Source organism: Erpetoichthys calabaricus, chromosome 11, assembly GCF_900747795.2.
Source record: "Erpetoichthys calabaricus chromosome 11, fErpCal1.3, whole genome shotgun sequence".
NCBI lineage: Eukaryota > Metazoa > Chordata > Cladistia > Polypteriformes > Polypteridae > Erpetoichthys > Erpetoichthys calabaricus.
This window is the reverse complement of record NC_041404.2, coordinates 101,706,427-101,732,287: the sequence shown is the minus strand read 5'-3', so window position 1 is coordinate 101,732,287 and position 25,861 is coordinate 101,706,427. Positions and strand designations below refer to the sequence as shown.

The 25,861-nt window shown below is 41.4% G+C and overlaps 1 protein-coding gene across 1 annotated transcript in view; it reads right to left on the bottom strand.

Moving 5' to 3' along the window:
• LOC114661354 (excitatory amino acid transporter 2-like) overlaps nucleotides 1–25,861 on the bottom strand; it is a 500,553-nt gene that overhangs the window by 275,535 nt on the left and 199,157 nt on the right. Inside the window, exons 3-4 of the mRNA XM_051933547.1 lie at nucleotides 2,075–2,325; nucleotides 1,157–1,328 (exon numbers count right to left, since the gene is read on the bottom strand). Coding sequence (XP_051789507.1) covers nucleotides 1,157–1,328; nucleotides 2,075–2,325 — 423 coding nt within the window. The remainder of the gene's footprint in view (nucleotides 1–1,156; nucleotides 1,329–2,074; nucleotides 2,326–25,861) is intronic.

Below are 25,861 nucleotides of genomic sequence, written 5' to 3'. Positions count from 1 at the left end.
GTATATTTACATCAACTGTGTTTATAATATACATTCATTTAAAATTGGATATTGACGATGCCATCATGGATTGGCCCCATCTGAAAAGCAAGATTTTTTCCTTAATGGAAGCAAAGTGTTTTGGGCGGGAGTGGGACAAAACAATTAGGGTGCAGATGGGAGTGGGACAAATAAGGTCAATTGTAAGCAGGCAGGTGCAGAATGAAGTGCTATGGGAGCGGGCAAGCGTGGGTTTAAAAAATCAGTCCTGTGCAGACCTCTAGACAAGAGCTCTTACATAAGTGGCACATATTAGTTATCTGTCCTTATGTATTTTTCCATGTTGTAGAATTGTAGAGTAAATGTTTAACTATTGTGAAAACTATGGGGCAACAGTGAGCCCCGAACCCCAAACACAAACACACAAGATAGTCCCAGGTTCAAATAAGTGGAAAGGGGGTTATTACAAATACCTTTTAAACACAAGCACAAACACAAGTTTCTTCTTTATTTCTCCTCCTCTCCTCTTCCTATCACCACTGCACTGCTCTTCTTGAGTCAAGTGTTGTAATTCCTTCCCCCAGCTCTGACTCACCTGAACAAGGCAGTGTGGTCCCTTTTATTAAGGACCTGGGAGTACTTCCACTGCCAGGGCTTCAACTGTTGGAGGCACTTCTGTGTAATATGGACATCCCAAATAGTAGGAAGTGTATCTCCATGCAGTGCCTGTTTGCGGCACTACTGGACTACAATTACCGGCATTCCCTAACAGTGTTTGATCGGTCACCGATATCCAGGGCTGCTGCCATTTAAAGTCCTGGGGGATAAACCGGCTCCAGAGACAGGATTTTCCTGTCCTTCCCTTTTATCCTGGCCAGGAAAGGTACCGTAGTTATAAAGCAGTCAGGACACCTGTCCATCTGCCTGGAGCCTCCCATTCAAGTAAGAAACCTTTCTCTCTCTCAGTCAGGATGTCTGTTAGGGCCTGCTTAGGGTTTCCTGTCTGGGTAAGGATTACTCCCTTCTCTTAGCCGGGCTTCCTGTCGATCCCGTATGGTATTTACACTATGTAACAGATTTTTTTACAGGTTTATTCATATGCTTATTACACAACTTAATTCCACATTGTCCACAATGTACACACTTTAAAATATAAATAACAACATTTTATACATACCTAGCACATTCATTCCTCCTTTGAACTCCAGAGTCTTCTGAGTAATTGTAGGTACCTCACTTTTTGGCTGCTGTACAGAAGAACCATTGGGTAACATGACATGGGTGAAGTTTGTAGACCTTTCTTCAGGTAGACGAGAGTTTGCTGGAACATTTTTTGTCACAGTTTGGATCTAGGAAAGAGAATTCAATTTAAATGCAGGTAGCCACTTTCAGTTAGACAAACAGAAGTTACTAAAGTATTTCCTCCTATTTGTCTTTGTTTTATTACCATTATTCACTTTGCATATTCTGCAGATTAGTGAGTACAATAATTATGAACAAATTAGGAACACACATAAGAATAAAATTAAGAAAGACTAAAAATGTGTAGATTTTTTAATTCTGCCAGTTTAAAAGCTATTTGCCCCTCACATATCTTTGTTATTGGTGCCCTTCCTAATGCCAAGTTCCTTTAATTACTTCTTGTGGCATTCAAGAGGAATGGTAAAAAAAAATGAATGCACTTGAAAGAAATAATTTATTAACATACTAAAATGTCCCCAATAATGGATATGTACACAATTTCTACCACAAGATGTTACAGAGCAGTCAGTTTTAGTGACTTAGTGGGATCTGTCCACATGACATTTTCTTCCTGGATTCTTGTTTTTGATAAAGTAGAGCCTTGGTACAGTATACTAAATTTTCCTCTTTTCCAAACATTTATTGACATGTGTATAGATGGAAGAGCTAGATAAACTGATGTTATGCTTTATATTAACAAGTTAAGAAAAATTAGAAGTATTAATATCTGCTATGTTTAGATACATAAAGTATACAGCAAATACATTTCCCAAAGACACTTGCTCTAATTTAAACCAAAAATTATCTTTTGAGTAATTGATTCTAAACAATCAGCAAAGAGAACAAATTGTACCTGTTGGAAACAAGCTTGGACTAAATTCTCTGGGAAGAGGTTCCGGATAAGGTCCAAGAATGCATCAACACTGGACACTTCCTGATTTTTTGATGCCATGCTGACCTGCCTCTTGAGTTTAGGGTTCCCCGGGTGGAAGGATAAAACCAAGATAACTCCTAAGATAGCAGCAATGACTGTGGTGGACATATAGTACACCATGGCACGTGATCCCATGCGACCACTGGATTTGGCATCTAGCCCAGCCAGACCTGAAAAGATAGACACAAGGTTACTGCTAATAGAACTCTGCAATTGACAGGGCTAAATTTTTAATATATTCAATTCAGTTTATTTTTGTGCAGAACTCTTCACTGAGGATAGGCTCAGTATACTGTAACAAGTTTATGTAAAAAACAAACTACACATACTATACACATAAAAAATACAGATTTGATTAAAAACAAAACTATTTCAAACAGAGTAATGTAAATAAGTCATTTAAAAATATACAGTAATCCCTCCTCCATCGCGGGGGTTGCGTTCCAGGGCCACCCGCGAAATAAGAAAAAATCCGCGAAGTAGAAACCATATGTTTATATGGTTATTTTTATATTGTCATGCTTGGGTCACAGATTTGCGCAGAAACACAGGAGGTTGTAGAGAGACAGGAACGTTATTCAAACACTGCAAACAAACATTTGTCTCTTTTTCAAAAGTTTAAACTGTGCTCCATGGCAAGACAGAGATGACAGTTCTGTCTCACAATTAAAAGAATGCAAACATATCTTCCTCTTCAAAGGAAACAGAGAGTAAAGCAAACAAATCAATAGGGCTGTTTCGCTTTTAAGTATGCGAAGCACCACCGGTACAAAGTTGTTGAAGGCGGCAGCTCACACCCCCTCCGTCAGGAGCAAGGGGAGAGAGAGAGAGAGAGAGAAACAAAGTGAAAAATCAATACGTGCCCTTTGAACTTTTAAGTATGCGAAGCACCATGCAGCATACTTAAAAGCTGCACACAGAAGGTAGTAACGTGAAGATAATCTTTCAGCATTTTTAGACGAGCGTCCGTATCGTCTAGGTGTGCGAACAGCCCCCCTGCTCACACCCCCTACGTCAGGATCACAGATAGTCAGCGCAAGAGAGAGAGAAAGAAAAGTAAGTTGGGTAGCTTCTCAGCCATCTGCCAATAGCGTCCCTTGTATGAAATCAACTGGGCAAACCAACTGAGGAAGCATGTACCAGAAATTAAAAGACCCATTATCCTCAGAAATCCACGAACCAGCAAAAAATCCGCGATATATATTTAAATATGCTTACATATAAAATCCGCGATAGAGTGAAGCCGCGAAAGGCGAAGCGCGATATAGCGAGGGATCACTGTATATGTAAAAATTATCCATGCTGTCTGCAGCTGGAATCATAGTATGTTACACTAAAGTGTAAAGTGTTCAGCCTGGATTTAAAACCTGAGACTGAAGGAGCAAATTTCATATGAGCAGACAGTTCCTTCCATAGCTTTAGGACCTTGTAGCCAAAGCATTACATCACAATGTTATTATATGAATACTTGGAATATTTACCAGACTGGCTTGATGATATTATAATTAGGGCTGGGCAAGCTAACGCGTTATATCGCGTTAATGCATTAATTAATTAATGCCAACAATTATTTTATTGCGTGTTAACACAGTTTTTGTTGTTATTTTGAAAGCCTCTGTCTCAATAGCAATCGATAGAGATCAGTGATCTTCTTGTTACAGCGCTTTTTGATATGCTTTTGCTAGAAGGAAAGTTAACTTTGTTGATTTGACCTCGATTCCCTACGCGTGCATAAGTAGCAAAGAGCAAACAGCTTCTAAAATGGCATGTGGAGAGATACCAAAGTGAAATGCTCAAAGCAAAATAATCCGTGGATGACTTTTTTTGTATTATCGCTGAATCGGACTCTGATTTGCCAGACTACGATTTTGATGCAAGTGATCTGGAGATTTAGATTGAAAAAGAAAGTGAGGTACCGGCATCAGCTGATCGGTCTCCAGCTAATTGTGGTGCTGAACATGTTCATGTAGCTCATGCACCTATGGCAACGTTCACCTGGGAGGACAGACACGATGACAGCAGATACAAACCATATTGCGTCTCACTGCAACTGGCACCCCCGTGCACCTGTCTCACAAAGAACGCCAGGCAGCCAGCCCACCATGCATTCCTGCTGGTCGTCAATCCACCAACTGTTGCCCCCAACTGCAAACAGGCGCCGACAGCAGGCACAACAGGCAGCAACAGACTTTTTATGTTGATTTATGTGTGAAACCCTTGCTTTGTGCGCTTTTCAGAAAGCTGTGTTTTTTGGAAAAAATATTAGCCCTCAAAGAGTTGCTACTGAACATAGACTATTTATACTGCTTGCTGATAAAAGACAATGTTTTTGCTGGTATCTGTTCAGATCAAAAAGAAAACAGATTTAGAAATGTTAACTTGCTGTTGCTTGGAAGGTGCTTGTTATAATGTTATGATCGTGGCTCTGGACTCTGAGAGTAGCTTCTTTTTCTATGATAAACTAGATAAAATGTTAATGCCCTGGCAGTGGCAAATTGCTTTGGTTTTATAATTGTTTGATTACATTAATGTTTAAGTTGAGATTTACATGAAATATTTAAACTGCTACTACGTAAAGGGAATACTGCTGTTAAAAGCACCTTATTTGTTTAAAGTGTTTGTAAACCAAATACACACAATACACTACTTTTGAGTTCATTATTGAATTTTGCACATAATGTGATTGTTGTGATTGTCTGCAATTAATCGTGATTAAAAATTTTAATTGCTGCCCATCAATGATTATAATACAGATTTGTATATAATAATAAGTAAGGTCTAGGCCATTTAAAGCATTATTTGTAAAAAGAAGGATTTTGAAATCAGCCTTAAGCTTAACTAGAAATCAGTGTAAACAATTAAGAACAGTGTTTATGTAAACATAAAGGTCTTTATCAAAAAAATGTTGCTGTCTGTATGGAAAAAATCAAGCCAGACTTGCATAGATGGTCAACCCTTCATCTCACTTTAGCTGGAAGAATTAACATTGTTAAGATGAACATCCTCCCTAAGCTTCTCTTTTTATTTCAAAATATTCCAATATACATCAATAAATCGTTCTTTAAGAAATTAGATTCAACCATAACCACATTTATTTGGGATTCAAAACATCCACGTATCCAAAGAGCGACCCTACAAAGGCCAAAGGCAGAAGGTGGCATGGCTCTACCTAACTTTCAATTTTACTACTGGGCAGCAAACATACAACATATTAAAACCTGGACATTGACACAAATAGATGAACATATGCAGGCTTGGTCTGCAATAGAAATGGAATCGTGCAGTTCATCTTTATATTCCTTGCTTTGCGCCCCAATAAATGCAAATGATCACCAATATACTAATAACCCAATAGTGCTTCACTCATTCAGAATATGGAACCAATGTAGGAAACATTATAAGATAGAGAATCTTTTATCGGTGGCACCACTGCACGAGAACCACCTTTTTCAACCATCGCAAACATATGCATTTTTTAATGTCTGGAAAACATTTGGGATTAAATTACTTAAGAGATCTGTACATAGACAATGTCTTTGCATCCTATGAACAATTACATTCTAAATTTTAATTTCCAGCAACACATTTCTTTCACTATCTTCAAATTAGAAACTTTGTTAAACAGAACCTGCCCAATTTCCCTCATCTCCCACCTCCCTCTATGCTGGAAAATATATTCATCAGTTTCAAGAACTTAGACAGCATCTCTGCAATATATAAAACCATTTTACAGTCCCTCCCTTTCAAAGACCCAAGCGGACAATGGGAAAAGGATCTCTCCCTCAACATATCAGAAAAGGAGTGGAAGGTAGCAATTCAGAGAATTCACTCGAGCTCCATATGTGCAAAGCATACAATTATTCAAGTAAAAATTATATATCGAGCACATCTGTCTCGCTTAAAATTGTCCAAAATGTTTCCAGGGCAAGATCCAACCTGTGAACGCTGCAATCAAGTTCCAGCCTCACTGGGTCACATGTTTTGGGCCTGCACCAAACTGACATCATTTTGGACCAAGATTTTTAAATGCCTTTCAGACAGCCTTGGTGTCACAATACCTCCTAATCCACTAACAGCTGTGTTTAGCATACTTCCAGATGGGCTTAAAGTGGAGATGGACAAACAAACTGTAATTGCTTTTACTACACTATTGGCACATAAGACTTATCTTGCTCAACTGGAAGAATCCTAACTCTCCCCTTTTAAGTCAATGGGTAACTGATGTTACAGTATAAATTATTTGAAATTGGAAAAAATAAAATTCTCACTTAGAGGATCTGTGCAGAAATTCTTCCAAACCTGGCAGGATCTAATCAATAACATTTTATGATAAGTTTTTAAAACACTGAGGAGACAGATTCTCTCCCTATTTTTTTTAATCTATATTCACTTATTACTATATCTACTTGCTTATTTTTAATAGGTTTAAGTTTTATTCTGCTGGCCATGATCTGTTTCTCAGGGGTGGGGGTTGATTTGTTTTCAATCCTATTCTTGTAAAATTGATGTATTTGTATGGAATGTTGTGTGATTTCAATAAAATCAATAAAAAAAGAAAAAAAAGAACAGTGTTTATGTAGTTTAACTAAAAGCTGTGTATAGATAGGATTAAACAGCCACTGAATACTGTACCGCAGTATTTTACTTTACTAGAAATAAATTAACTAATTCAATTTTTAGTATACCCTAAGTTCTTGTCTATAAGCCGGACTCATGTATTAGCCGGAGACCAAAAATCATACGAATTTTTAAAATAAAATCGTATCATAGATAAGCCGGACTCATGGATAAGCCGAACGTACTATAACCTATAACTAATAGAAGGGAGGGAGGTCAGTGGTCTCACTCGCGCCCATTTAATTTCTTTAAGGGGGGAGAGAGTGTGAGATATTGCCGTCTCTCTCACTCCCCGCATGGCGCGGTTGGAGCGGCCGGAGCGCGTTCTTTCTGCTCTGGGCGTCGCCGAGTCAACACGAGCGCGTAGCGGTCATTTAAATTGTGATTTTATATGTAAGCATATTTAAATATATATCGCGGATTTCTGCGGACAATGGGTCTTTTAATTTCTGATACATGCTTCCTCAGTTGGTTTGCCCAGTTGATTTCATACAAGGGACGCTATTGGCAGATGGCTGAGAAGCTACCCGGCTTACTTTTCTGTCTGTCTTGCGCTGACTATCTGTGATCCTGACGTATGGGGATTGAGCAGGGGGGCTGTTTGCACACCTAGACGATACGGACGCTCGTCTAAAAATGCTGAAAGATTATCTTCACGTTGCTATCTTTTGTAAAGCTGATTCCTGAAAAGACATGCTGCACAGTGCTTCGCATACTTAAAAGCTCGAAGGGCACGTATTGATTTTTGACTGAAAAACAAACTCTCCCTCTCTCTCTCTTTGTCTGCTCCTGACGGAGGGGGTGTGAGCTGCCGCCTTCAACAGCTTTGTGCCGCGGTGCTTCGCATACTTAAAAGCCAAACAGACATATTGATTTGTTTGCTTCACTCCTTTGAAGAGGAAGATATGTTTGCATTCTTTTAATTGTGAGACGGAACTGTCATCTCTGTCTTGTCATGGAGCACAGTTTAAACTTTTGAAAAAGAGACAAATGTTTGTTTGCAGTGTTTGAATAACGTTCCTGTCTCTCTACAACCTCCTGTGTTTCTGCGCAAATCTGTGACCCAAGCATGACAATATAAAAATAACCATATAAACATATGGTTTCTACTTCGCGGATATTCTTATTTCGCGGGTGGCTCTGGAACGCAACCCCCGCGATGGATGTATAAGCCGGACTTATGTATAAGCCGATATTCTATTTTTTCATTTTCACAACTTTTTTCCTTAGATAAGCCGCGGCTTATTGACAAGAACTTAGGGTACTTTAAAATTTAGAAATCGTCTCAATTTTCCAATAATTTTAAGATGAAAACATTTTTTTGATAGAATTGTTATGTGTGTCAAGAGTGCTGTCAAGATATCGCCTAAGTTGCCTGCTTGTCCAGTAGAACTAATGTTTTGACCTATTGAGTTACAAAGTGACAAGATGTTGTTGTGGTCAATATTATTCCTCCAATTAATTACATTTGTTTTTTCTGTATTTCTCAAGAAGCAGTAATCATTTACTAACCCAGCCACAGGGGATGCACAAACCAGTGTGTTTCTTTGTGCCAGTCCCAAGCCCGGATAAATGGGGAAGGTTACGTCAAGAATGGCATCCAGTGTAAAATTTTGCCAGATCAATATGCAATATGCTGTAATCGATTGAATTCCAGGTTAACAATGACTGCCACCAGTACTGAGAGTCAACAGGGTGCTGGTAGAAATTGTACTACTATTGGTCGAAGAAGGAGAAGAAGGGGGGCGGGGGAGGACATGTCTGGAGGCAGGAGGAAGGTAAAGGGAGTGGAACTGAGGGTAGGAACTTTGAATGTTGGCAGTATGACTGGTAAGGGAAGAGAGTTAGCCGAAATGATGGAGAGAAGAAAGGTTAATATATTGTGTGTGCAAGAGACTAAATGGAAGGGGTTTAAGTCCAGGTGGATCAGAGGTGGATTCAAATTGTTCTATTATTGTGTGGATTGGAGGAGAAATGGGGTAGGGGTTATTCGGAATGAACATTATGTCAAGAGTGTTTTGGAAGTGAAAGAATGTCAGACAGAGTAATGATTATGCAATTGGAAATTGGAGGTGTGATGATGAATGTTGTTACTGCATATGCCCCGCAAGTTGGGTGTGCAATGGATGAGAAAGAAGATTGAGTTGAATGAAGTGACAGACAGTGTACCCAAGTGACAGAAAGTGGTCATTGGAGCGGATTTCAATGGACATGTTGATGAATGGAACAGAGGAGATGAGGAGGTGGTGAGTAGGTATGTTGTCAAGGAGAGGAATCAAGAAGGTCAGATGATTGTGGATTTTGCAAAAAGGATGGGCATGGGTGTGATGAATACATATTTTAAGAAGAGGGAGGAACATAGGGTGATGTACAAGAGAGGAGGAAGATGTATACAGTTAGATTAAATCCTGTGCAGAAAAGTCAATCTGAAAGAGATTAGAGACTGCAAAGTGGTGCCTGGGGAAAGTGTAGTTAGACAGCATATGATGATGGCCTGTAGGATGATGTTGCAGATCAAGAAGAAGAGGACAGTGAGGGCAGAGCCAAGGATCAAATGGTAAAAGTTGAGAAAGAATGACTGCAAGGTTGAGTTTAGGGAGAAGGTAAGACAGGCACTGGGAGGCAATGAAGAGTTACCAAACAGCTAGGCAGCTACAGCAGACGTAGTAAGGATGACAGCAAGAAGGGTGCTTGGTGTGACAGAGGAAGGAGGAAAAGGAAACCTGGTGGTGGAATGGGGAAGCACAGGAGAGTATACAGAGGGAGAGGATGGTGAATAAGAAGTGGGATAGTCAGAGAGATGCAGAACGTAGACGAGAGCACAAGGAGATAAGGAGCAAGGTAAAGAGAGGTGGCGAAGGCTAAACAAAAGGTGTATGATGAGTTGTATGAGAGGTTGGACACTAAAGAGGGAGAAAAAAACCTGTAACGATTGGCTAGACAGAGGGACCAAGCTGGGAAAGATATGCAGCAGGTTAGGGTCATAAAGGATAAAGATGGAAACATATTCACAAGCGAGGAGGGAGAGAAGGTTGGATGATGTGGAGATAGTGAATCAGGAAGTGCAACGGATTAGCAAGGAGGAAGTAAAGACAACTATGAACAGGATGAAGAATGGAAAGGCCGTTGGTCCAGGTGACATACCTGCGGAAGCATGGAGGTGTTTAGGAGAGATGGCAGTGGAGTTTTTAACCAGCTTATTTAACACTAGAATTACCAGAGCCTACGAAAAAACTCATAAATTTGGCCCACCTTAAATCCCTTCGCACCTCTCCGTCAGTATCTTTAGTTTTTTAAAAGTGACGATAAGCCCAAGCAGCAAGAAGCCTGCTATACCATCCACTCCACTGCCTCAGAACGGGCAAGAAAAGAAGTTTTCCCAGTTCCTTCCTTGATTGATTATCTGGGAGTGAGCTACCCAGAATTGTAAGGGGAAATAATTTGATGTGTGTTTTGTGTCTACAATGTAAACACATCATTAAAACAGAAACGATTTTCATGTTTTAGTAATAAATAACAAAATGTAGATATGAACTGTATAATGTGTGAAGGCTGATGGCCAAATATCAAATAAACACTTTCATAAAAGGTGCAAGTACAACACGACAACTTCCGTGGTGCAACGTTAAGATCCACTGAATTATAATCCAGAGGTTGTGAGTTCGAAACCAGCTCCTCTGCAAATTTACCGCTTTGAGTAGTGAGCTGCTCTTATTGTTAACATTATACAATAAAAACATACATTTGATTTGTGTCTGTAACAGCCGGTGTAAATTTATAGCACTTTTATTCTCTCAGTCACGATCACAATACAACACCCACTCCCTGACTCAGATCTGACACGGTTAGTTTTTATCTGTAACTGGGAATAACTGTAGACGTTAGTGGTGTTTTGAGACAATGGAACTGGAAATTCTCTGATCTGGAGGGATAAAAGCTGACATACAAACGCTGGTGAATCTGCCTGCTTCATATCTCACAATGACTTGAATTTTTTTTATTCAGTTTGATTGAGTGTTCCTGCTCACGCTGAATTAATATGCACTTTATGGTCCATGATGTCAAAGCTGCACTGACAAAAAAACAGAGACATAGGTATATATGATATATGGAATAACTCATTTTATAAACTGTATAAGTACATTTTGGTAAACATTGTGGCACTGATGCAACATTATTCATATTATTCATATTCATTCGCACGCCTTCTTGTGCTTGTAATCAGTGACCGCGTTTTTTTTCCCCGATCTTGCCAGTCTTCACATGTTGCTGCATGGTGCTGTTTCTTTTGCATTCCAGGACATGCAGAAGAAAGAATAGTACAGAGAGGTCAATTCTTCGCTATATGCAATCAACAGATTCAAATGTTAATAGTTCTCACACACCCAAGGACCGTCCTTTCTACGTTTACGACATGTGTACCTGTTGCAATGTACACACTTCTCTCTGTGCTGTGGTTACTATTACACTGAAGGGGCTGGGGAAGCGACGGTCTTGAAACAGAAGCCTGTCGATGTTGCATCCTCCCTTACTTTATCAATCACCTTTTCTAATAAGCGACAACTAGGTTCCTCTGCAAGGTGAGCAAAGAACACTCTTCTTTTCTCATTGGCCCCCGTGCATGCCTTGTACAGTACATGCGAATTGATCGCCGCCAGGTCAAGCTTGTTATAATACAAGCAACCGCCCACCTGCGTGCTCCTTCTCGAATTAAATAAGCTCATGCCTTCTAGTGCACGATGTCAATGCAGCACCGGGCAAAAAAGAAAGAGACAAATATATGTGACATTTTGAAGAAATCATTTTAAAACCTGAATAGTACCAATCAAAAAACATTGTCGCACTAATTCAATATTACTTGAAAGTGAACAGCGTCAGATTGGATGTGAATTTATACTGGTGCTGTTAGTTAGAGTCAGATCAGAAGGGGTGTCAAGGAAGAGCATGAATGTGACTGAGAGAATAAAACTGAAAAAAAGTAACTTTTAGAAATACCATACATTTACAGCTGATCTGATGCTGTTTGTTTTCAAATAATATTGCATTAGTGCAACGATGTTTTCTGATTGATACTACTCAGGTCATAAAATGATTTCTTCAAAATCTATATATATAAAGGAGAGTTGGGATCCGAGAGACTGTGTTTGTGTGTTTGTGGAGGGATGGAGAGTTAAGGCAGGTGTTGGAGTCACGTGATCATCTCCCCTCCCATTCACCTGATTTCATTCACTTCATTTCGCTCCGCGCTGAGCTCCACAGCTGTCCTTTCTCCTTTACTGATTTACAGTAATCCCTCCTCCATCGCGGGGGTTGCGTTCCAGAGCCACCCGTGAAATAAGAAAATCCGCGAAGTAGAAACCATATGTTTATATGGTTATTTTTATATTGTCATGCTTGGGTCACAGATTTGCGCAGAAACACAGGAGGTTGTAGAGAGACAGGAACGTTATTCAAACACTGCAGACAAACATTTGTCTCTTTTTCAAAAGTTTAAACTGTGCTCCATGACAAGACAGAGATGACAGTTCTGTCTCACAATTAAAAGAATGCAAACATATCTTCCTCTTCAAAGGAAACAGAGAGTAAAGCAAACAAATCAATAGAGCTGTTTGGCTCTTAAGTATGCGAAGCACCGCCAGTACAAAGCTGTTGAAGGCGGCAGCTCACACCCCCTCCGTCAGGAGCAGAGAGAGAGAGAGAGAGAGAGAGAGACAGATAAAAAAATCAATACGTGCCCTTCGTGCTTTTAAGTATGCAAAGCACCGTGCAGCATGTCACTTCACGAAGCAGCTGCACAGAAGGTAGCCAACGTGAAGATAATCTTTCAGCATTTTTAGACGAGCGTCCGTATCGTCTAGGTGTGCGAACAGCCCCCCTGCTCACACCCCCTACGTCAGGATCACAGATAGTCAGCGCAAGAGAGAGAGAAAGAAAAGTAAGTTGGGTAGCTTCTAAGCCATCTGCCAATAGTGTCCCTTGTATGAAATCAACTGGGCAAACCAACTGAGGAAGCATGTACCAGAAATTAAAAGACCCATTGTCCGCAGAAATCCGCGAACCAGCAAAATATCCGCGATATTTATTTAAATATGCTTACATATAAAATCCGCGATAGAGAGAAGCCGCGAAAGGCGAAGCGCGATATAGCGAGGGATCGCTGTACTGTTTAGTAGATGCGGTACTTACTGAATAGTATTTTTTCCTTTAGTTTTTCTACTTAGTGTTTCTTAGTGTTTAGTAGAAGCGGTGTGCCGGTTTTCCCGGCGGTGTTGCGGTTTAGTGTTATTTTCTACTTCATTTTTGTACTTTAGTGTTTAATAATAAATAATAATAATTCATTACATTTATATAGCGCTTTTTTTCAGTACTCAAAGCGCTAAAATAGTGAGTGATACTTAGATGATAGCAGTGTAGAAGCAGCACAGCACAACGGAGCCGGTAGGACAGGTGAGTGTGGTAGCTTAGGTGAATGGCGATAGCAAGCAGCAGAAAGCACAGCTGGAGGAGGAAGCAGGATTTGGATGTTCCAATACACAGCCATAAACAGTAACGCTAGGTAATTTCAGGCGTGATCGCCCCGGAGCCATAAGCCATAAGTTAGGTTAGTATGAACATCAGATCAGTTCCCAGTCGTAGAGTACTGTAAGATGAAACGGGAGCAGATCAGCATAGCGAATATAATCACGGAGACAGATCATCCCGAGGTGCTAGATCGCCAGGTACAAAGAAATGTTCGTAGGTCTCGTCCCGTGATCCACAGACTCAGCTGTTCCCAGTAAAGTGGAGCCCATAAAATCTGTAAATATTAAGCCAAATCCATGCAATTCGAGTCAGCTGTATCCACGAACTATACGTACAATAAACGAAATAAACAAGCGTAAGAAAGTGCAGAATTAAGGCAAATTTTGCGAAAAGTGTTGTTAACAGGGAGGAGCGGCAACAACAAGCGTGCGCCAGCGTCCCCTCACCTGCTATAATAAAGCAGTTATAATAAAGAAGTTTAGTAGACTTTTACTTTATCTCATTTAGTGTTCTTCCTAGCGGTGTTGCCGTTTTTTAGTGTTAGTGTCTACTTAGTGTTTGTGTTTAGTGTTATGGAAGGAGTGATCTCACCACTGTCAGATTTTGCAATGAATGAGTTGGTAAATAATGATTATTTATCAACAGATCACATGAGCAAATTCAACGAAATTTTAGCTGCGCATACAATTTTCCAACCTCAAGAGGTTTTGCTAATGTGGACTCCTGACATACCTATAATGCCCATTCCACAAAATGCAAAACATATTCAAATATTACCTTCTGCAGCTACTGAACGAGTAACTCACTGGGTGTGTACCTATTATTATGGTGCTGTAATTCATGTCTATGACAGTTTAAACGCTGATAAAAAATTCAGCCTCACCGAAGAGCAGCTTCGTTTCCTTCATGCTTTGTTTCCTTGCAGACCTCCCATAGTTTATGGAGACGCACAGCAACAATTAAATCATACAGATTCTGGTGTATTCTCAATTGCATTTGCTGTGTGTATTTCTTTAGGTATTGACCCAAGTGATCAAGTTTTTACTATTTCTTCAATGCAAAATCACTTCCAAATAATTTTTGTTACTCGACAATTGCTTCCATTCCCTGTCGAAAGTAGCCAAAACTTTTGGCTGCCAAAACCATATATATACTGTACATATATATATATATATATATATATATATATATATATATATATATATATATATATATATATATATATATATATACACATACACACATATATACAGAATATATATATACATACCACATACACATATATACACACACACACATATATACATACACATATACTACTAATAAAAGGCAAAGCCCTCACTGACTCACTCATCACTAATTCTCCAACTTCCCGTGTACGTAGAAGGCTGAAATTTGTCAGGCTCATTCCTTACAGCTTAACAAAAGTTAAGCAGGTTTCATTTCGAAATTCTACACGTAACGGTCATAACAGTCCGCCATGTTAAACTTTCTTATTTATGGCCCCATCTTCACGAAATTTGATGTACGTATTTATTTCGGTGGTATGACACCACTGTCGGCCGCCATTTTGAATTTTCCAACGGTGTTTGTTACTTAATGGCCCATCTTCAAGAAATTTGGTACGCAGTCTCCCAACGCTAACTGAATCCTACTTACGTATATATATACGTCCATAGCCTGCAGCACGGTCCCCACTCTGAATCCTCCAGGCACTCCTGAGCATGATCTAATTCTGAAGGTTGGGGCACCGTTAATGTTACTGAGAAACTTACAGCCACCGAAACTTTGTAACGGCACGAGACTTCAGGTCACATGCCTGCAAAAGAACCTAATTGAGGCAACTATTTTTACTGGCAGTGGCTCAGGGGAGAGAGTTTTTATTCCTCGCATTCCCGTTATACCCTCTGATCTCCCATTTCAATTCAAACGCCTACAATTTCCAGTAAGGCTCTGCTTCCCAATGACAATTAATAAGTCTCAGGGACAGACCCTACAAAAGGTTGGCATTGATTTGAGGCAAGATTGCTTTTCACATGGCCAACTATACATTGCATGCTCAAGAGTAAGCTCAGCGCACAGCTTGGTCATATTACAACCGGAGGGGCGAACTGACAACATGGTATACAAAGAGATCCTTAACAAATAATTATTGGTACATTTTCCCTCAGTTTATTATTTAAAATTTTAAAGCAGTACTTCGCCGCTGCGAAGCGCGGGTATTTTGCTAGTGTCATATATATTTGTCTTTCTTTTTTGCCCGGTGCTGCGTTGACATCATACACCAGAAGGCATGAGCTTATTCAGTGCGGCAGGAGCACGCAGGTGGCCGGTTGCTTGTGCTATAACATGCTTGACCTGTAAGCGATGAATGCACAGGTGCTGTGCAAGGCATGCATGGGGGCCACTGAGAAAAGAAGAGTGTTCATGGCTCACCTTGTAGAGGAGCTCTGTCATCGCTTCTTACTAGAAAAAGCGATGGATAAAGCAAGAGAGGATGCAACATCGAAAAGCTTCTGTTCCAAGACCACCGCTTACCCAGCCCCTTCAGTGTAATAGTAACCACAGCACAGAGAGAAGTGTGTACATTGCAACAAGTACACATGTCGTAAACGTAGAAAGGACGGTCCTTGGGTGTGGGGGAACTGTTAACATTTGAACCTGATGATGGCATATAGCGCGGAACTGACCTCTCTGTACTATTCTTTCCTCTGCATGTCCTGGAATGCAAAAGAAACAGCACCATGCAGCAACGTGTGAAGACTGGCAAGATGGGGAAAAAAAGATGTGGTCACTGATTACAAGCGCAAGAAGGCGTGTGAATGAATATGAATAATATGAATAATGTTGCATCAGTGCCACAATGTTTTCCGAAATGTACTATACAGGTCATAAAATGAGTTATTCCAAATATCATATATACCTATGTCTCTGTTTTCTTGTCAGTGCGGCTTTGATATCATGGACCATAAGGTGCATACTAATTCAGCGTGAGCAGCAACACTCAATAAAACTGAATAAAAAAAATTCAAGTCACGGTGAGATACAAAGAAGGTAGATTCACCAACGTCTGTGTGTCAGCTTTTATCCCCCCAGATCACAGAATTTCCAGTTCTATTGTCTCAAAACACCACTCACATCAACAGTTATTCCCAGTTCCAGATAAAAAGTAACCGAGTCAGATCTGGGGCAGGGGGTAGGTGTTGTATCGTGATCGTGACTGAGAGAATAAAAGTGAAAAAAAAACGCTATCTTTTACAAGTTCTATAAATTTACACCGGCTGTTACAGACACAAATCAAATGTATGTTTTTATTGTATAATGTTAACAATAAGAGCAGCTCACTACTCAAAGCGGTAAATTTGCTGAGGAGCTGGTTTCGAACTCACGATCTCCAGATTATAATTCAGCGGATCTTACCGCTGCACCACGGAAACTGTTGATTTGTACTTGTATCTTTTGTGAAAGTGCTTATTTGATATTTGGCCATCAGTCTTCACACATTATACAATTCATGTATACATTTTGTTATTTATTACTAAAACTGAAAAACGTTTCTGTTTTAACGATGTGTTTACATAGATTGTTGTAGACAAAAAACACATCAAATTATTTCCCCTTACAATTCTGGGTAGCTCACTTCCAGATAATCAATCAAGGCAGGAACTGGGAGAACTTCTTGCCCATTCTGAGGCAGAGGGGGGGATGGTATAGCAGGCTGCTTGCTGCTTGGGCTTATCGACACATTTACAGGACAAAAGACGCTGACAGAGAGGAACGAAGGAATTTAAGGTGGGCCAGATTTATGAGTTTTTTCGTTGGCTCTGGTAATTCTAGTGTTAATGGAATCTTGGGAAGTGAGAGGATACCTGAGGAGTGGAGAAGAAGTGTACTGGTACCGATTTTTAAGAATAAGGGAGATGTGCAGAGCTGTAGTAACTACAGGGGGATAAAACTGATGAGCCACAGCATGAAGTTATGGGAAAGAGTAGTGGAAGCTAGGTTAAGAAATGAAGTGATGATTAGTGAGAAGCAGTATGGATGTTGATGGAGAAGTATAGAGAAGGCCAGAAGGAGTTGCATTGTGTCTTTGTGGACCTGGAGAAAGCATATGACAGGATGCCTCGAGAGGAGTTGTGGTATTATATGAGGGAGACGGGAGTGGCAGAGAAGTATCTAAGAGTTCTGCAGGATATGTACAAGGGAAGTATGACAGTGGTGAGGTCTGTGGTAGGAGTGATGGATGCATTCAACATGGAGGAGGGATTACATCAGGGATCAGCTCGGAGACCTTTCTTATTTGCAATGGTGATGGACAGGTTGACAGATGAGATTAGACAGGAGTCCCCTTGGACTATGATGTTTGCTGCTGATATTGTGATCTGTAGTGAGAGTAGGGGGCAGGTTGAGGAGACCCTGGAGAGGTGCAGATATCCTCTACTGAGGAGAGGACTGAAGGTCAGTAGGAACAAGATAGAATACATGTGTGTGAATGACAGGAAAGTCAGTGGAATAGTGAGGATGCAGGGAGTAGAGCTGGCGAAGGTGGATGAGTTTAAATACTTGGGATCAACAGTACAGAGTAATGGAGGTTGTGGAAGAGAGTTGAAAGAGTGAGTGCAGACAGGGTGGAATGGGTGGAGAAGAGTATCGGGAGTAATTTGTGACAGACGGTTATCAGTAAGAGTGAAAGGGAAGATCTACATAACGATAGTGAGACCAGCTTTGTTATATGGGTTGGAGATGGTGGCACTGACCAGAAAGCAGGAGACAGAGCTGGTGGTGGCAGAGTTAAAGATGCTAAGAATTGCGTTGGGTGTGATGAGGATTGACAGGATTAGAAATGAGTACATTAGAGGGTTAGCTCAGGTTGGACGGTTGGGAGACAAAGTCACAGAGGTGAGATTGCGTTGGTTTGGACATGTGCAGAGGAGAGATGATGGATATAGCGGGAAAAAGATGTTAAAGATAGAGCTGCCAGGCAAGAGAAAAAGAGGAAGCCCTAAGAGAAGGTTTATGGATGTGGTGAGAGAGGACATGGAGGTGATGGGTGTGACAGAGCAAGATGTAAAGGACAGGAAGATATGGAACAAGATGATTCGCTGTGGCAACCCCTAACGAGAGCAGCCGAAAGAAGAACAAGAAGAAGTAATCATCCTACTACTCATTTAACTCACTGACACAATTAATTATGAACAGTATGGGAGAAATGAAATCTGATAAGAAATACAAGTGAAAATATAATATTATACTTTTTAATGAAACCTCCCCAGAAGAAGCAAGTAAAGTGAAAACAGTTCTGGGACATGAGTGGGGTAGTATATCAACAAGTAATTTTGAAAGATAGTGACACATTTCTGTATATATTAAAGTTGATTTAATGAATAAGAAAAAAATAACTGGAAGATATAGGCTAACAACCCTATGTGAATTTCCAGCCAATTAAATAGAATAGGGCTGTCAATGGTGTTGAAAGTTGCACTTAAATCTAATAATAGAATTGCTGTAGCATTTCCTTCATCAGAAGACATTAAAATGTATTTTACAACCCAAGTTAGTACCTTTTCTGTACTATGACTGGGGCAAAAGTCTGACCAGTCTTGTTAGGTAAACAGAATTGAGTAAGGTAACACAGTAGCAACATGATAGATACTTTCTTCAAGTACTTTAGAAAGAAAGGTAGATTTAAAATGGTTACATGCATAGGTCTAGCTCTGATTTTTGTCAAACATTGTCTGATAACTGACATTTTTAGTTTATTGGGAACTGTGGAAGTCAATAACATATACTTTAAAATGTTAAAAATGGGCACCTGCCAGGGTAGTGATTGAGCATTTCACTAGTTTTGTTGGGATTGGGTCTAAGTGTGAAGCAGTAGGCTTAATTTTAGAAATTAAAGTGGCAACTTCTTTTTCTGTTTTCAGGTTAAAAATTCTAAGATGCTGTGCAAAGTTAGAGACAGTATCACAATTATGTCTTTGTTTTTCCTCTCTTTAGTTCTCAGTTTATGTTTATTGCAATATTATTCCAGTAGACAGCAGTACTGAATGGTGCAGATGGGTCCAACTACAAACCTCTGCAGCTCCAGAATTCAGTACCTCCATTGGAAAGTCAATTAGATTGCAGGTATTTGTCATCTCGTTTACAATGCCCAGATCATATACTCCCCTCCCCCCCAACTCTAATGTTAACCATAGCGTAACCAGGTGTATCACTGATATATAGTGTAAGGTGACAACCTCCTCAAAAGAGTACAGCTCTGGAGGTCCACAGCTGGAATCTATTGGAACTGTGACTAGAATAGAAGGAGGAAGCAAACAGGAAATGAGCAGTTGGTAGTACGCAGTAAAAAAATAGTTTGGAGAAAGGAAAATGTCAGGTTTCTGAGAACAGGAGAAATAAAAGACAAATAGAGGAATGTAGTGGTTTATTATGAAGTGGCAGACAGGATTTAAAAAAAAGAGGTAGTGCTTGTGGTTGGTCAACAGACATCCGTCACGCCCTCTCTGTTTCAAGAAGCAGATCATAGACATGTTAAATAGTACCTGCCAAATTCAACCCCAAAAGTTGGGGTGTTGTGTAAAATGTACATAAAAACATAATGAAATGATTTGCAAATCACATAAACCCTATTTTATTTGCAAAAAAAGCATATCAAATACTGAAAGTGAGATATTTTCCTATTTCATGAAAAATATTAGCTCATTTTGAATGTGATGGCAGCAACCTGTCTCAGAAAAGTTGGGATTGGTCAACAAAACCCTGGAAAAGTAAGTGGTACCAAAGCGGGAGGTACATTTTGAAACTAATTAGGTTAATTAACAATAGGTCAGTAACATGATTGGGTATAAAAAGAGCATCTTACTGGGGCAGAAAATTAAAGATGGGCAGAGGTTCACCAATCTGCAAAAAACTGCCTATTAAAATTGTGGAACTTTAGAATAATGTTCCTCAATGTAAAATAGCATAGACTTTGAATATATCATCTGTAGCACAAAATCATCAAAAGATTCAAAGAATCTGGAGAAATCTTGGCGCATAAGGAACAAGGCCAAAAATCAATATTGGATGCCTGTGATCTTCAGGCCCTTGGGTGGAACTACATTAAAAACAGGCATGATTCTGTCATGGAAATCACTGCATGGGCTTAGGAACACATCCAGAAATCATTATCTTTGAATACAGTTTCTCGTGCCATCCACAAATGTAGGTCAAAGATCTGTCATGCAAAGAAGAAGCCATATGTGAACATGATCCAGAAACACTGCCGTCTTCTTTGAACCAAAGCTCATTTAAAATGGACTGAGGTAAAATAGAAAACTGTTCTGTGGTCAGACAAATTGAAATTTGGAATTCTTTTTGGAAAACATGGATGCTGCGTACTCCAGGCTAAAGAGGAGAGGGACCATCCAGCTTGTTATCAGCACTCAGTTCAAAAGTCTGCATGTCTGATGGTATAGGAATACCTACAGAATTGGCATCTTGCACATCTGGAAAGGTACCATCTATGCTGAAATGTATGTACAGGTTCTAGAGCAACATATGCTTACATCCAGACAACATCTTTTTCAGGAAAAGCCTTGCATATTCCAGCAAGACAATGCTAAACTGTATACTGCATCTATTTCAACAGCTTGGCTTCGTAGTAGAAGAGACTGGATGCTGAACTGGCCTGCCTGCAGTCCAGACCTTTCATCAATTGAAAACATTTAGTGCATCATGAAACAAAAAATGTGACAAAGAAGATACAGGTCTGTTGAGCAGCTAGAATCCTATATCAGACAAGAATGGAACAACATTCCTCTCCAAAAAGTCCAGCAACTGGTCTTCTCAGTTCTCTGACATTTACATACTGTTAAATGAAGAGAGGATGCTACACAATGGTAAACGTGGCCCTGTCCCAACTTTTTTGAGACTTGTTACTGACATCAAATTCAAAGTGACCTTATAGTTTTCTTAAAAATTATACATTTTCTAAATTTAAACATTTGATATATTTTCTGTGTTCTATTGTAAATAAAATATAGGTTTTTGAGATTTGCAGATCATTGCATTCTGTTTTTATTTACATTTTATATAGCATTCCAACTTTTTTAGGTTTGGGTTTGTAATGTAAAGAGTACATGACACATGCTTCACCTTATTTGGGGTTCATCAGATGTGCGCACTTTTGCCTCCCCTTGCACAGATTGAACCTCGGACTTCAGTGCCCAAGCCAAAGCCTCAGACATTGTGCCTTGGTGGCCGGTTCGCTTGCTTGACAGCGTGTAGATAGGAGTTATTACATGCATAGGTTTGATCATGATCTTATATTTGTGTGGTTACCTACCAGGTAACACTTGTGGTTGGTCGGCCAGTTAGCGGACCTTTGCCACACTCTCACAGGAGCAAGAAGCAGATCATAGACATGTTATATAGAACCTGCTAAATAATACAAAGAGTACATGACACATGTTTCAACTGATATTTGTGCTGCTGTGTCGGTTTGCCACAAGCATAAAACTGTAGGTAGACATCTGTGAATCCTGCCGATCACACCACTTGAGGCCTTCAGGGGGCATTCAGCTCCCCAAACCTGACATGGACAAATGCAGGGCACAAGTTCAGAGACACGTTTTTATTTTTCTTGTGAAAAATGCTCCCCGAATCATTTCCCACCTGCACAGCTCAATACACGCACAAACAGCAGTTCGGAGTACCCACCCTTTTTGGAGTCCCTGGAGGGGGTGCTAGAGGGCATACCTTCTGGGGACTCCCTTGTTCTGCTGGGAGACTTCAATGCTCACGTGGGCAATGACAGTGAGACCTGGAAGGGCGTGATTGGGAGGAATGGCCCCCCTGATCTGAACCCGAGCGGTGTTTTGTTATTGGACTTCTGTGCTTGTCACGGATTGTCCATAACGAACACCATGTTCAAGCATAGGGGTGTTCATATGTGCACTTGGCACCAGGACACCCTAGGCATCAGTTCGATGATCGACTTTGTGGTCGTGTCGTCGGACTTGCGGCCACATGTTTTGGACACTCAGGTGAAGAGAGGGGCAGAGCTGTCAACTGATCACCACCTGGTGGTGAGTTGGCTTCGATGGTGGGGGAGGATGCCAGTCAGGCGTGGTAGGCCCAAACGTGTTGTGAGGGTCTGCTGGGAACGTCTGGCAGAGCCCCCTGTCAGAAGTAGATTCAACTCCCACCTCTGGCAGAACTTCGACCACATCCCGAGGGAGGTGGGAGACATTGAGTCTGAATGGGCCATGTTCCGTGCCTCTATTGTTGAGGCAGCTGACCGGAGCTGTGGCCGTAAGGTGGTCGGTGCCTGTCGTGGCGGCAATCCCCGAACCCGTTGGTGGACACCGGCGGTGAAGGATGCCGTCAAGCTGAAGAAGGAGTCCTACAGGACCCTTTTGTCCTGTGGGACCCCGGAGGCAGCTGATAGGTACCGGCAGGCCAAGCGGAATGCGGCTTTGGTGGTTGCTGAGGCAAAAACTCGGGCGTGGGAGGAGTTTGGGGAGGCCATGGAGAACGACTTTCGGATGGCTTCGAGGAGATTCTGGTCCACCATCCGGCGTCTCAGGAAGGGGAAGCAGTGCAGTGTCAACACTGTATATGGTGGGGATGGTGCGCTGCTGACCTCGACTCGGACGTTGTGGGTCGGTGGGGGGAATACTTCGAAGACCTCCTCAATCCCATTAACATGCCTTCCAATGAGGAAGCAGAGCCTGGGGACTCAGAGGTGGGCTCCCCCATCTCTGGGACTGAGGTCACCGAGGTGGTCAAAAAACTCCTTGGTGGCAGGGCCCCGGGGGTGGATGAGATACGCCCGGAGTTCCTCAAGGCTCTGGATGTTGTAGGACTGTCTTGGCTGACACGCCTCTGCAACATTGCATGGACATCAGGGACAGTACCTCTGGATTGGCAGACCGGGGTGGTGGTCCCCCTCTTTAAGAAGGGGGATCGGAGGGTGTGTTCCAACTACAGAGGGATCACACTCCTCAGCCTCCCTGGAAAAGTCTATTCAGGGGTCCTGGAGAGGAGGGTCCGTCGGATAGTCGAACCTCGAATTCAGGAGGAACAGTGTGGTTTTCGTCCTGGTCGCGGAACAGTGGACCAGCTCTATACCCTTAGCAGGGTCCTGGAGGATGCATGAGAGTTTGCCCAACCAGTCTACATGTGTTTTGTGGACTTGGAAAAGGCATTCGACCGTGTCCCTCGGGGAATCCTGTGGGGGGTACTCCGAGAGTATGGGGTACCGCCCCCCTGATAAGGGCTGTTCAGTCCCTGTATGATCGGTGCCAGAGCTTGGTCCACATTGCCGGCAGTAAGTCGAACCCGTTTCCAGTGAGAGTTGGACTCCGCCAGGGCTGCCCTTTGTCACCGATTCTGTTCATAACTTTTATGGACAGAATTTCTAGGCGCAGCCAGGGCGTTGAGGGGGTCTGGTTTGGTGGGCTCAGGATTGGGTCACTGCTTTTTGCAGATGATGTTGTCCTGTTTGCTTCATCAGGCCATGATCTTCAGCTCTCTCTGGATCGGTTCACAGCCGAGTGTGAAGCGGCTGGGATGAGAATCAGCACCTCCAAATCCGAGACCATGGTCCTCAGCCGGAAAAGGGTGGAGTGCCCTCTCAGGGTTGGTAGCGAGAGCCTGCCCCAAGTGGAGGAGTTCAAGTATCTCGGGGTCTTGTTCACGAGTGAGGGAAGAATGGAGCGTGAGATCGACAGGCGGATCGGTGCGGCATCCGCAGTAATGCGGGCTCTGCATCGGTCTGTTGTGGTGAAAAAGGAGCTGAGCCGCAAGGCGAAGCTCTCAATTTACCAGTCGATCTATGTTTCCTACCCTCACCTATGGTCATGAGCTATGGGTAGAGACCGAAAGAACGAGAACGCGAATACAAGCGGCTGAAATGAGTTTCCACCGCAGGGTGTCTGGGCTTTCCCTTAAAGATAGGGTGAAAAGCTCAGTCATCCGGGAGGGGCTCAGAGTAGAGCCACTGCTCCTCCGCATCGAGAGGAGTCAGATGAGGTGGCTCGGGCATCTGATCAGGATGCCTCCTGGACGCCTCCCTGGTGAGGTGTTCCGGGCACGTCCGACCGGGAGGAGGCCCCGGGGAAGACCCAGGACACGCTGGAGGGACTATGTCTCTCGACTGGCCTGGGAATGCCTTGGGATTCTCCGGAAGAGCTAGAAGAAGTGGCCGGGGAGAGGGAAGTCTTGGCATCTCTGCTCAAGCTGCTGCCCCCGCGACCCGACCTCGGATAAGCGGGAGACAATGGATGGATGGATGGACAGCTCAATACACAAGCACATTATTTACACAGCAATGCTTTATCTTTTTTTCCTGAGTCTGTGTCTCTTGTCTCTCCTTCTGCCTCCACTCCTCATTCAGCAAGCTTGTCTTCTCCTTGGCCCAGAAACACTTCCGGTTTAATCAATGTTGTGTTTGGCCCCAATGTACTTATTTCTGTTACTCCCTTCATTTGTATTGGATTTAAACTAATTTCATGTCAAAACAGAAAAATTAAACAATAGGCCAAATATTCTACTAGAGGTTTGAAAACATCTGTGGAGACTACAGGGTTGATGCATATATGTCTTTTTTCTATGGTTCCCTGCTCATGTATGACATGAAGGAAACAAGGTAAAAAACTTTTCAACATAAGATTTAAAGTTAAGAGTATTAGTGCAGTGGCAATACTTCAAACAATGCAAGCAAAACTATAATTATTAAATATGCTTGATGACTTTGGCAATAAATCTGAGATAAGGAAAAGAAAGGAAGACATTTGTGTAAAATTCGGAAGATTGTGGGAACAAATATGGTAGGTGAAATTAACAATGAGGGGAGAAGTATTCATTCTTCCGTCATGAACACATTGGCCTGAATAATTCTTTGTTTAAGATTAAGCTGATATATGTAGGTATTTGTAGGAAATATGACTATCCAGAAAAATTGCAACATACAATAACTGAAGTTCTGTATAGGAGAAGCAAAAGAGCTATTTTATTAATACTATGAAATGAAGCTTCCTCCAAAGAAAAATGGTCTGCCCACCAGAGGCAACCATAGCTTTGGCCAGAATACTGAGGCTAATTGCTAACTTGAGCTGAAGCAGTCCCACAAATGGGGAACTGGCAAAATAACTATAAATAATTCAAAATCAGGCCAAAAGTGTCACAGGAGAAAAGGACAACCATATACCTTCATCTTGTAAAAACAAAGAATCTTTAAAAATTAAGGATTTATTTGCAAAAAATACAGAATAGAGTCAACAGAGTTAAAAGAAACACAAATGAACTACCTAAAAGTTAATCCTAAAGCAAAAAAAGTCTGAATACACAAATCAGAAGAAGAATCCAGTAAGAAAATCAATGATTATTAAAAACTCAATAAATCCAAACAGAATACAGTACTCACAAGAAACTCCACTTTATTGAAGGATTCACACTCAGGAGTTTCAGTTAGGTTAAATAGCCTGAGGAAGGGCTCAGAAGTGGTGACATCAGGGTGGAATTGCCTGTTGAGGTTCCACCCACAAAGGACATGAAACATCAGCACATTTAAAAAGACAG